General features: G+C 32.2%; 1 protein-coding gene across 1 annotated transcript; it reads left to right on the forward strand.

The window, feature by feature from the left end:
- Positions 1 to 5305: 5305 nt before the first annotated feature.
- LOC125057154 (nicalin) lies at positions 5306 to 14183 on the forward strand. Its single transcript, XM_047660645.1, has 10 exons — positions 5306 to 5603; positions 6097 to 6284; positions 7154 to 7340; positions 7846 to 7976; positions 8680 to 8892; positions 9705 to 9926; positions 11634 to 11801; positions 12272 to 12359; positions 13149 to 13278; positions 13632 to 14183. The coding sequence occupies exons 1-10, from the start codon at positions 5429 to 5431 to the stop codon at positions 13771 to 13773; spliced, it is 1644 nt and encodes a 547-aa protein (XP_047516601.1). The 5' UTR covers positions 5306 to 5428; the 3' UTR covers positions 13774 to 14183.

Here is a 14183-nt window from a genome sequence, read left to right on the forward strand (position 1 = left end):
CTCCGACCACACTGAAGATACTTCGTACGCGATTTCAGTGACTAGGGAGGAGATTCGATACAGGAATCGAGTTTAGTATCGATGTTTAAATAGCAGCTGCGTGGATGGTGACAATAGGAATAATAATTTGATGAAAAAAAATTTTTTGTATTTATTATAATAATATTAATAGATTACAACTAAGAAGTTTATTAATGCCCGTTAAATTTAGATCAAATTAAATGTATATTAACTTAACTATTTAGATAAAATGAATGCCTATTAATAAAGTTGATGTTTAATCTTATTCGTTGTACATTAATTATGTTATAAACATACTGATTTCCGCGCTGTTCGCATTCAACGCTACACAACCTACTATCGAAGCAAAAATTTGTCTATGGTTCCATAGACAACAATCGATTATAAAAACATCGACACATCGATTGGTCCCCTCTCTAGTCCGCACCCAGGCACCGCTCGATAGACCTGCACTGCGCCGCGCCGTCGCTGCCCGTTCGCTTCAGAACTGCATGCCTATTATATCAGCTTTCTTCTATTTATACCTGTACTTCTTAGACTGTGCATCTATAGATGTTCATAGATTTTTTTGTAGCCTCTTTAATTTATTTCAGCTTTTATGTCTAAATAACCCAGGGGATTTATACCTTTTTCATTAGCTGTTCATTCAAATGCTTAAATATATTTCGTTATTGTTAAGTTCTTTTAAATAATTTTATTCGTACGAGTTGTAATATATTTTTTGATATTATTTAGTCGGTTTTTTTACAAATATAATCATCGTTTGTGGTAGAGAACATTAATTTTAAATCTTTTATAAATTATTTTACATAGCACATTGAATTTTAAAAATATTGCCGGCTCTTTTGTATCAGAATTGCGTATAATATGATTGAGAAGTGAAAAGTACGAATTTATTATTACAATAACTTGGCTTTTAATTCGTCGGCGAGTGACCAAATAGTATTGTTTTTAAGTTTGTTAACTATATTTTATAGCTTATTATATTGCTGTTCTATATTTTTACCCAATGTAATTATATCTAAGTAACATCATAAGTAATAAATATTTATCATCTTTATTGACAGAGTTGAACTCGCGGAAGCCACAAGCAATAATATTAGGAAAGGAGCTACTCCTTGGAAGTAACATATACTACTTAACAAAACTGTGAACTTAAAAAATACAATTACTTTGATATTTTATAACAAATTTAACGGATTTTTTTATATTTGTATGCAATGCATTAACATAACATTACTTATTTTGTTCATGATCTGAAACGGTTTGATGGATTATAACCTCAGGGTTGTCGTTTGCCTTTCGTTTATGATATAAATTATTACGGTTATAAAATTTATTGCTCACATAAGAGCTTTATTGGATATTATAATGTCATATTTTAATAATCAAAATATGTTTTTATTTTTATTCTACAATCGTGTTTTTTCTGTTCTGGCTGTTCTTACTTAAAGCCCGGGGTTTTCTTCCCCACAAGACAATTATTTATCGGGTTCTAAATAATTACCATAGCATTAATACATAAATGTATTTGGTCTATGTATTGTGACAAGAGTACTTAGAAATTTTGGACTGATAAAAAAATCATTACTGATCCTACTACTATTAATACGATGCTTTCTTAATTAAGTAAAATTAAAACCACTTTTCTGGAACAACTTTCTTCCTGAATATACATAACACAGTGCTAAAGGTGATGGTTTAGCTAAAGAAGTAGGTACTCCATGATTTATTTAGTGTATTCTAGTAAGCAGTTTTAGTATCACGTATTAGTAATTCGGAAAAGAATTCTGATATAGAGCGTAGTAACGTAATTAAACGTATAACTCTCATCCCTGGGGTCGAGGGGGGTTCAACCCCGGCTGTGCAGCAACGGACTTTCTGTCTATGTGCGTATTGAACACTTGCTCGTACACTAACGAAAAACATCCTAAAGAATGACCCAATGTGTCGACGGCGTATGTCAGGCACAAAAAATTGATCGCCTACAAGCCTATTGTAAAAAATAATGATCAGGATTACAGATACAGAAATCTGAGGCCCTGGCCTAAAAGGTTGTAGCGCCATTTTCATACTGATATAGATAGTATATGCATCTCGTTTTTCCATACAATTAACGGGTAGAGAGTGCTGTTTGTATTGTTTTGCTCGGTTTTAATGAGATACGCGCGGTTTACCTCACAGCTGCTCTATAGGTGAATACGTAATTAAAATTTTATTAATTCAGGTTATAGAGGTGAATGGTATGTTTATATATAATAAAAGTCCAAATATATTTGCAGAATTTATATTCTTGTTAAAACGAGTCCAATGGGAATTTTAAAAGACGAGAGGTCGTTTCGTTCGATTGTAGGTAATTGATCAAACTGAATACGAATTGTGTCGCATGTGTGTGGTAGAACCAATAGATATTTGATTTCTGTTTTTATATGTGTAATTAACAATTACAGAGCATATTAATCCAGTGAGGAAACTACAACTTATTCTGCTGTTACTAGATATTAATAAATTGATTTTTACTTATATAGATATAGAACCTACAATTTCTAAATATAACACAAGTTGTTTTGTATTCCATGTTATATGTTGTATGAAGCAGTATTATCCAAAGGACAGAAGGGGTACCTAAATACTCTTGCTTAATAATTTAATTGGACATTTTGCATTAGAAAAAATTGATAGTTAAATCGTCTTGTTTAAGAATCTTATAATTTGGCTTTAACCAATGTACAATAAAGTAAAAGATGAACAAGCAGGGATCTGCAACTATCCCGTTGTTTTAATATGGATTACGATTGTAAATATGAGTTTTAGCGACACAGATATCAAAAGAATTACATTGAAATTGAATGTCGTCAGTAGAAATTGTAGACTATAATCAACTAATCATAATTGGAAATCGGTATAAATAAATATTAAATTTATAAGTGTTATTAGCTATCATAAGGTTCTTCGTTAATGTATTTATGTGCATGAATAAACTGGTACGCTGCCTCTAATTTGAATAGGTCTTTTTTAGGTCGATTAGGCGTAGATATTTTATAATAAAACGAAAACGAGAGAGTTATTTACAAGGCTTTTTGAACCAACTTCAAGTAGAACTTCTCAAAGAAAGTTTTTACTTTTTAGATAATGCGCCTTTATACCGCACCAACAAGCCAATGTCAAATTTCAAAATTAAGATTTTACAATCTTCCACAGATCAAGTAGAGCCAACGATCTTTGTAATGCATGATACATAGACTATGATTACAGTTATAATGCTTCTGTGCAGAATTTACCACAGAGTATAGACGACATACTATAAAGTGCATCGAAGAGACCGAAGCCATACACGTTCACAGAATAAAAAAGACGGAGGCCCGCTCTTATAGTGCTTTTCATGAAAGAAGTCCCGCGGTGATTTTTGGAACTAAATTTGACAGGTCGGCAATGTTGTCATTCGTCGATGTTATCAAGTTCGTTTGTTGTGGTGTATTTTTGTGAATTTTTAACTAGCTTAGTGCATTTTAAAGATTGATTACAATGCCAAAAGTTGTAAAAAGTTCGGTTCGAGAAATGATATTAAAGGTGAAAGAGTTCTGTGAAGCGGAACATAAGAATCAAGGTGTTTTAATACCACTAAACAATGTTCGGAAGAGAGTTGGCGCCATAACGGGCACTTTTTAGAGTTGCCATTTAATAATGATACGACCTCCAAATTTTAAAAAAACGAGCCTACTCCTCCCTCAAAGGCCGGCAACGCACCCACTAAAATGGGTGTCTATGTGCTGCGTGGACTACCCTTTTTGGTCGTCCCGCAAGCTCGTTTGCCCCCCTATTATATAAAAAAAAAAAAAAAAAAAAATTTTTGCTGTATTGATGGGACTTTTATGATATAAATTCGTTTTTGCCACAAAATTGAATAAATACATAACGTGATGAAGCTAGGTAACTGAAATTAAAACATATATTACATATTAGATAAGCATTATAAACTTAAAGTTACTATTATTTTTAATTGTTCATAATTTAATTGCAGGTGTGTCAGAGAAAACTGTAACAAGAATTACAAACGAAGGTATAATAGTGGCGTGTACTTCGAAAAAAATTGTAACCCAACAATTATTATGCAATAAAACTCTGAATAAAAAATTGTATTGTTTTTCTTTACCCTATTTTCTCATATTTTCCCTGTAAGTAGGTAGAACACCGGTAATATAAGTAAATAAAAATATACTTTTTACATAACAGAAATGCAAACTTTTTACATGCGGAAAATAATATTATTTGATAAATGACATCTGCTAAATGTAAATAAAATAGGTAAATTTTTTACTTATAAATGGCAACATTACGTTATGCGATTGCAGCGCCGCGTCTGGGGGACTTCTTTCATGAAAAGGACGATAGTTACTGGTTATAAACTCGTTCTATGAGTACTTAACCTCTTAAGAGGCCTTTACAAGAATGATTGATTTAAAACTGTAATTCCGTTCTCGATGGATACTTTTATTGTATATTATTGGAGACTAACTTTAATTATATTGATTGAATACTTATTTACATTAATAATGCATATAAAACGTCGACCATAGTGCATAGCCTAATCGCTTTTATGCACTTTCAATATTAAAGACATTTCAACCATGTACCTGTAGGTATAGGTAGGTAACATCTGGAGTCCCACAAAGCATGCAATTGGGCCCTACGCCATTACACATTTAAATTAACGATCTAGGCCACTTCTTTATACAGATGATCTAATGCAGGCTCCAGACTCACGAGAGGCCTCGTCGAGGCCCTCGCCACGAATATTAGCGAGTCGAGGCTGCATTAGTGGCTGCAATCCACAAGAATACCAAAGTTGTTTTTAAAGACGTTAAAATGTCTAAAAAAAAATTAAGGGCAGTCATAAAGATCTTCACTTTCTTTTTTAAAACTACGTCGTTTTCTATTTTACTAGACAATGTTACACTATACCATCCTACTTTTTTTTTAAACAGGGACGGAAAAATTATGAATATGTAGTTTCTTAGGGTCCTACCTATCTAACCTTTTAACGACAAGTGAAACTGTACGGAAGTGTCATTAAGTCATATTCGGTCGTGTGACTATTTTTATTTAATAATTATTTTACAAATTTATTAATGGGCTATACCTGACAAACCGCTTCTGTCACAGACTCCAGACAAACAAATCGTTTATATAGCTCTAAAAATACTTTAGCTATGCCAAAAGACATAGAATAATAATTTTGTTTATACTCTAGGCAGGTAGAGACTAGAGAGTACTAGAGACAAAAGTGTCATTGACCGAGTTAAAATATCACGACTTACGAGTAAGGTTTCGTGTAATTGGATTGTTGTATTAAAAATTGGTTTTATGAATTAATTTCATTACTAAGACACCTGCACCAGTCTTCAAAATGTGGCTCGATCAAGCAGATGGATTTGATGAGATATTTAAGGGATATTTGCCATATTATTTACTAGTAATGTTTCCAATTTTGATTATAATGTCTCCGGTCAATCCTGTTGCCGCTTCTCATGAATTTTCCGTCTATAGAATGCAACAATACGATCTTCACACAGTGCCCCATGGTAAGAAAATTGATTTAAATGTAATTGTAGCATTTTTATTATTCCCTTATATTGAAGGTTATGTCATAATTATAATGAATAATAATTGAGCGGTGCCTTTTCTGTTCAATAATTTAATTTAGAAGTTTTAGAAAAATATATAACTTACATTAAGACTTGTCATTGCAAACCTTATCTTTACAATTTACTCAGATAATTTAGGACAAGTTTGCACTAGATAACATTATCAGATGCTTTATTAAGATGAAGAAATGTAAAGGCCTTTATAGGCAAAGGCTTAGTCTACTCAGTAAACTAAACTAATACTTTATAGACCTTAGATGTTGTCAATAGATGCTGTAGATGTTTAAAAGTATGTAATTGATATAAATGATTAGCTTTAATATACTATCTATCCATAAATTTAGAATTTTTACAGACCTAATTTAATATAATTTTGTAACTTTTAAAACATTTACTTGCTTTAATTTAAATAAAAACACAATTATTCAAGGATGTCGTAGTGCAAGCTTCAACCTGGAAGGCCGATCCCTCACTTCATGGAGTACTTCTCGTCATTGTGTTGTAGCAAGAATCCAAGACATCACAATTGAGCAGTTTATTGACATCAGAAGCAAAGCTGGTGCTCTCTTGCTTGTGCTTCCTAAAAATGATACTGTTTTGACCGATGATGAGAGAGAGGTTAGTATTTATTATAGATTTATTTTACAAAAAATTTAGGGTTAGGGAAAAGTTATTAAGATATATTCACCAATACACCACCACGAACCTCTAACATTGGTCTACAGTGTTATATTGTGCTTTACATATTCCTGATATATTATTTAGATAAGATTCACAGTTGAATTTAGATCTAATTAAGATTCTCATATATTAAAGTAGTATTTTGTGCTTAGTCTCAACTCTAAATCTCACTCTTAAAGTGTTCTGAAGATATCTGCTTTATGTTCCTATAAATCTTGAATTAGAAAAAGGTCCACCATTTTATAATTAATTTGTGTCAGATCTGTATAATCTAGCACACTGAACAATAGTAAAATTTTAGTTTAAGATCATGCTGGAGATAATTTAATGAAAATTCTGAGTATCAAGGACTCACCCAATTATATAAAAAAAATCATTAAAGTATATGTAGTAAGATTCAAAGTTGCAACTATAGCTGCCCTATCTCGAAACATCATTTCAATATAGATTTTAACAGATAGGTGTCATACTCAGTGCTAATTCCTGACTTAAATTTTATGGTTAGACCTTACGAGACACCTTTTGAATATTCCTACTAGTAAAAATGGAATAATATTTAACTGATAACAAAAGTACATCTGCAAATTTCATTATATTATTAAACTCTCACCCTACTGGAGTATATAAACCAACTCAATAGACGAAGAACCCTGGAGCTCAGCAGCATTGACCGAGCTAATATTATAATGGTAGATACTTCTAATGAGGAATATCTCCATCCGCAAATCATCCTACAATTCATCTGCTTATAGTCAGAAGACGGATTGCATGCTCTATAATAAAAAAATATTAAACTATTTTTTCAGCACATTTATCTACTAGAAGCAGTTATGGCTCAACAAGAGATTAACTTGCCAGTCTACTTTGCCGAGTGGACTTCGGACTTTGAGTATATAATCAAAGACCTACAACATAGCTTTATAACTGATGAAAAGTCTGGAACTGCACTTGAAGCAATGTTTAATACTGTATCATCTAATGGATATCAGATAGGTAAATCAAATGTACTTGTTAATTAATGAGTTATTGTGACAAATAAATCTGAAATAAATAAAAAAAAAATATTGATTTTGACAAAAATTATGTTTGTTAATTGGGTTATTTATCCATAGAAAACCTACTTCCTCCACAGTTTTACTTTTGCATCTGTTTTAACATAGATTTAAACCATTTTTTATTTAATGTTTAACACCACAAAGGTATAAGAGATCGCTTCTAAATTTATTAATAGTAGTTATTATTAGTAAACTATTTAGGCTTTTATTATATTATTTATTTAACTTTTTATTCAGATCTAGGTTAAGGTCATTATCTCTCACTACTCATTACGGGTACTTCATTTCCAAAAATTGTTGGCATTTGGAATATCAATGTATGTTGATACCACTGATCTTCTCTCATGATACTTAATTTTTTTATTATTTCAGATGTATAATGTCAATTTTCAGACACCAGATTCGTTTATATTTTATTGAAAAAATTATAATCTCATTTCCAGTTGTGTCAACATCAGCTGTGCAGAAATTAGACTCAAAACCGACAACACTGCATGGAAAGTTAGTTGGCCGAGCTCTCTCTTCCCAAACTATAGTGATTGCTGCTCATTATGATGCTTCGAGTGTTGTTCCAGTAAGTAATTACTATACAATATACGTGTTTTGGCGATGGTGAAACTATGTAATTAAGACAAATATAATTAAAATGGTGTTCTTCCATTGTAAAAGTTCCTAAAATTAACTACTGTTTAAACATAACATTTTATGGAACAATTCTATTTTTCTAAATTATGCTTTTTCTTGCCTTATAAGGAAAAGGCCTCAAGTTATGTTATTAAAGTTTTTCCTATAAACGTAAAAATAAAGAGTGGCAATTTTAACAACGGTACTTGGTTAACAGCGATGCTATATTTTTAGGTTTATAATATATGAGATGTATATTTGCTATAGAAAAAGAAAAATAGTATCAAAACAACAGTCACTGTAATGACTGCAAGTTCAGTACAGTAAGATAGCATAAAAAACATGTACATCTCATTTTCAATTAAAATTATTATATCTTGCAAATTAAAATATTTTATTCCTAATCAAACCTACATTTAAACCTAGGTTTAAAAGTCTCGAAAATGTTTGAACTATAATGTTGAAAATTTTCAATGCCCGAATCTCAGAAACTAATATGTGTGGTGATAACTATAGATCATAGTTACCTACAATTAAACATATTATTTTTCTATAGAATATAATGTACCAACTGTCAAACTGAGAAATGGCATTTGACGGAACGCATCGCACGCCAAATATTTTTTATTTGCTTATAAAAAAAATTGTTTCAGGAGTTATCCTTCGGCGCTGATTCCAACGCATCGGGTGTGGTCGCACTACTGGAATTAGCACGTGTTTTTTCACGTCTATACGGCAGTGCTGCAGTGCGTGGTGGTCCCTCTATTCTCTTTGTGTTGGTGTCAACAGGACATTCTCTTAATTATTTTACGACCAAAAAATGGCTTGAAGAGCACTTGGACACAGCTGATTCGTCGTTATTGCAGGTATAATATTTTTTTTTATTAATAATATTCTGCAGTTAATGCTTAGTAGTTTATTAAAAATTCATCTTTGAAATTCATAGATGAAAAACCACACATTCGATTATAACCATTTGCAAATTAAATAGCTAGCTTTGTGAGCTTTTAAAGCTCTTTTAAATTATTCTGAAACAAGAACTTCGATTTATGCATTTAGTGATGTTTTATATGAAACCTCACATGTATTTTCGAATCTGTATGTTTTTTTTTTTTTGTATTGTTAAGTGGCAATATATAAAAATTGTGTGTTTGAAATACTCTTAATAATTAAAAAAAAGTGCGTACAAAGTACACATGTCAGAAGTTAAACTTTGGCAAACAAATTTTTAAGTCATGTTCATATTTATACTACTAATAAAACACGTGGCATTTTAATTTACAATCCGTCATTTGAGATTTCAATAAATTATTTTGCATAAAATATAAAATACTAATATTTCATAAATTCTCTTTACCAATTTTAATTTAAAAATAGATTTACGATAAGATAATTCGCCCTTCTCACTCTTTCTCAATCGGCCTCAATAGCTCTCTCCCTTTTCTTCGACAAAAACGCTGCACATCTTCGTGACGCTAATATTATTATTATTGCGTTTCATCCGTAAAAAATTTACCCTCATGCGCCTAAAGATGTTTCACTTAAAGAAATAACCAACCAACAACTTAATACCCATATCTTATAACGACTGAACTGATTTTGATAAAATTTTCCTTTCGGGAAAGAAATTTTTGGACACATAATACAGTTAAAAATTGAAATTTCTTACATTTTTCAGGATGTTTCATTTGTAATGTGCCTCGACTCAATATCGTCCGGTCCACTAACAATGCACGTGTCCAAGCCGCCTAAACCCGGCACCGCGGCACATTCCATCAAGTCTCGTCTATCAGCGCCCTTCGTTCACAAGAAGATCAACCTGGCTGACGAATTACTCGCCTGGCATCACGAACGATTCAGTATTAGACGGATGACCGCCTTCACATTAAGTTCTTTGCAGGTATGTTATGGATTTATCTAGTTTTATGACTAAAACTAACTTAACTAAAACATAACTTTTAAATAAACCTAGCCTCGCAACGAACTAAAAAGGGTGCGTGTACGCGCGTAAGAAGTTCTTTAGAATTATTAAAAATAGTTTTTGATTGCATGCAAATAATTAATTACAATTAAATAATCAAAGACTGGAAAAGGAGTCAATTAAAGTCAATAAAGTTCAGATACATTTGAAAAATTAAATAAATATTTATTATTATTCGAATATTGTTTTTAAATTATGTCCAATGCCGTAGCATCTTCCGTGGGCAACTTCATTTTGTGTCACGGTGCGCGCGCATCGTAAATTTCACTCTCATCAATTTTTCATAACGCACCTAAAGAAGTATAACTTCGAAAAGAACTGTCTTTTACCGTTAAAAGTTGTGATATAATAAATAAGATATCTTTTCTTTTAAGTTATTATGTAATTAGCTAACTAAAAACATCTTATAGTGACCATATCAATATTACAAATCTTGTATGTTTTAAATATAAACTTGCCAAATATTTGCCATTACATAAAAATAATGTATCTCACAAATAATATATATTTGATTGTTTAAGGCAATTCCCAAGCAAGTCAGTTGTTAGTGTCAGTGCCGACACCGGCTATCTCGGACCGATTCGTTGACAACGATATTTTTTGTCGGATCACTGACGCCGCGTTATTATTTGTTACATTTTGTTTATTGAAGCAGCTTTCTGACATTTTAAAATATTCAAAATATTTTAATTTTTTAATCGACGGCTTATTGGTCTAGTGGTTAGTACCCCTGTAGTAATCCATGGGTCCCGGGTTCGATCCCCGGCTGACACAAACATCGATGTGATGAGCATTTGGTGTTGTGCTCAGGTCTTGGGTGTTTAAATATGTATTTATATGTGTTAGGTATATCTATCTATAATATGTATGTATATCCGTTGCCTAGTACCCATAACACAAGCTTCACCAGCTTAGCATTGGACTAGGTCAATTGGTGTGAATTGTCTAATCATTAAAAAAAAAAATCTTTCATCTTTAATTAATCCCTTGAATTCTCCTTCCGTCTCTCTGAATTTCCATGCTTCATGCACCCATTTTCTTTTTTTTCCTTGATGCTGCTCTTCTTCGTCTAAAGCAGTAGCTAACATTGCTAGCTCCGTAGTATTGAACAAAGCCATAATCACGTTACTTGACGACGGACACGTGTTCACTGAAGCTCCGTAAACTGAGTACAGACAATAATTAATTAATTCAAATTTTGCAAATCATTTAAGATCGTTGAAACCTTCTAATTTATCACGAAACCTTATCTCGTTGTACTGAATAAATCATATAGAAAGACAATATGGATAGACCGGTTTTGAAACTAGATTAAAATTAGATAAAGTATGATGTTCAAGAAAACGGTCCTTAAAAAATAAATGACTTATTAACTAAAGTCATCTGTTATGACGTCTGTTTGAGACGAAAGGAGTTCTTTAGTATTGAAATGGGATATTTTTTTGTATGATGGTCTTTTCAGGTTTCCAAATACAAGTACATATATAAGAAATTTCTGGGAGACTAAATTTCGTATCCATGTACATTCAAAATTTCATCAAAATCAGTTTAGTACCTTTGCCGTATAGGACATAATTAGGTTTTTATTAATTAAATTTTTAATAATTGATAAATATTTTTTTCCAGAGTCACAAGGAGGCACGTAAATCGTCCCTGCTAGACACATACCGGGAAACATCTATGGACACATTAGTAGAAAATATACGGACTACGGCGCGTGCGCTGGCCTCTCACGTGTATGACGTCACGAATGAAACTAGTGGAGAGGACTCGGCCATGTTTGATGAGGCTTTGGTATGTTTTTACACAAAAATAAAAAAAAGTAAATATGTTACAACAATAGTAAAGTCGTAGGTTCGATCTCCGGCTGTGCACCAATGGACTTTCTATGTGCGCATTTAACATTCGCTCGAACGGTGAACAAAAACAGCCTGAGTAAACTGGCTTGCCTTAGACCCAAAAAGTCGATGACATGTGTCAGGCGAGGCTTATCTAATTGACAAATGAGCATGAAATAAATACAGAAATCTGAGGCCCAGACCTAAGAAGGTTGTAGCGCCACTGATTTATTTATTATTTTTTATATAAAAATATATGAATTATTCGCGTATCATCCATGATTTTTAAAATGACCAACGAAACTAACCAAATACTCTACAGAATATTTGACAGATACCAAACAAAATTTTTGAAGCCTGGTTTAAAATAACATTTTTTTTTCAGTTCATATGAACCAAATTAAAAAAAAATTGATATATTTTCAGAACGTAGATGAAGCTTCAGTGCGCAGTTGGTACAAATACTTATCGTCTCAGGCGCGGGCGCCTCATCTGCTCACTGCTAGTACTGGAGGTCAGTAAATCTGAAAATTATTATTTGAGACCCAATCTAAAGAGACCTTTATAAAATTAGTCTAAATCAGATTAGGGAGCGTTCAAGTATAACGTAACGAATTTGGGGGGGGGGGGGGGGGGGGGGTTGTCATTTTGTGAAACGTTACGATGCGGGGCGGGCATTGAATTACCCGTTATTGTTTATATTATTTTCGACTTTTCAGTACTTTACACCACATAATCGTAACTTTAAAGTATAAAAAAGTAACTGGGTGGTCACGAAACGTTTTACTTGAACGCTTAGGACTAAATAATTAATAATATGTTTGTAAGTAAAAAACTTAAAAACTAGAAATAAATTCACCGTTACCTTAAATAGGCAATATATATCACTAATTCTTTTTTAAATTATTGTTGCTTGGAAAAGAAAATAATGCCCGTTGCACAGTAAATTCTGTATTTTAATTTTAAAAGTTTTAATTAAAAAAATTGGGTGTGCCAGCTTTATGGACACGGCTGTGTCGTGTTACGTATTATTAGGTTGTACGTAACACACATTAGGTTTTTAGATAAGAGTGCGTGCGCAAGTATCGATAACGGGATGCATTGCGTGCTCATTCCTACTGTCAGTGACATTTATTGCCCGACGACTCAGTTTAAAATGCGTCGGCTTTAGTCCAACACAGCGTTATTTTGTGCTTTATTTAGTTGCTAATCATTTTTATAATTAAATTTCCAATCAATATTATTAAGGAAAGTTTTTTTTACATAATTCATATAATTGTATGTATGTATGTTACAATTACAGGTGTAAACGCTGCATTGGAAAGAGCAATGTCTCGTTACATGGAGGTCACAAGTTCGATTCACGTTGTTGATAAAAGGGAACCCGAGTACACATTGTACGGACCAACCAAAGCTGTATTATATGTTTATAGGTGAGTAGTATACAACAAACATTTTTAATATTACTATATGATTGTTATAAATAAGAATCTATCTTTATATGAAACTACCGGATAGATTTTAGATTTTTTTATCAATAGAATTATAACTCCATTAATCTTTGTCTTAAAAGGCCGGCGACACACTCGCATTGAGTGTCCATGGGCGGCGGTATTACTTAACATTAGGTGAGGTTTGCCCCCTGTTCTACAAAAAAAAATGTTAAAACCTAGGTCCGGTTGAAATCATATAAACTTTTTTTTAGCCTCAAATAACTATGTATAATAGGTATATATAATGTTTATTTATATGTTGCTTTAAATAAGACTAAAATTTTCTTTTTCAGTGTAAAACCAGCCGTGTTCGATCTCATTCTCACTTTGGCGATAATCGCCTATCTATCTCTAGTCTATTTTGCGATACAAATATTCCCGCGTTTCTATACGGAATACGCAAAAGTTGTTACCGGTAAGGAGAAAGTGTACTAAGTCTTTAGGCCTGTTTAGTTCAGTATTGGCACCGTAAGCGTGCTTCAAATAAAACGCGCAGTGTAAAACAATAGAAAACATTTCAATATAACATTTTGACAATTGACAGCTAACATTCATAAAAGTAATATCGTATTACTCTTTTTTAACTAAAGTACTCGAGTCTTTTAATGGCGTAAAAAAATTTGACAGAAAGAGACAAAAGACTACTGAAGTATTAGATTCTGTAAACTCAAATATGTGATCAAACTCACACTAAAAAAATTAATAAGGTGTAATTATAAATAGAAGCAATACTGTGTTCATAAACGCGCGACCACTTGAACTAAGGGAATGGCCGATTTTTTCTTAACACCATAGACAAATAATAGAGGTAAATCTATTTATCTGCCACCATTATTGGTGGCAGA

This window comes from Pieris napi, chromosome 16 (assembly GCF_905475465.1).
Source record: "Pieris napi chromosome 16, ilPieNapi1.2, whole genome shotgun sequence".
NCBI lineage: Eukaryota > Metazoa > Arthropoda > Insecta > Lepidoptera > Pieridae > Pieris > Pieris napi.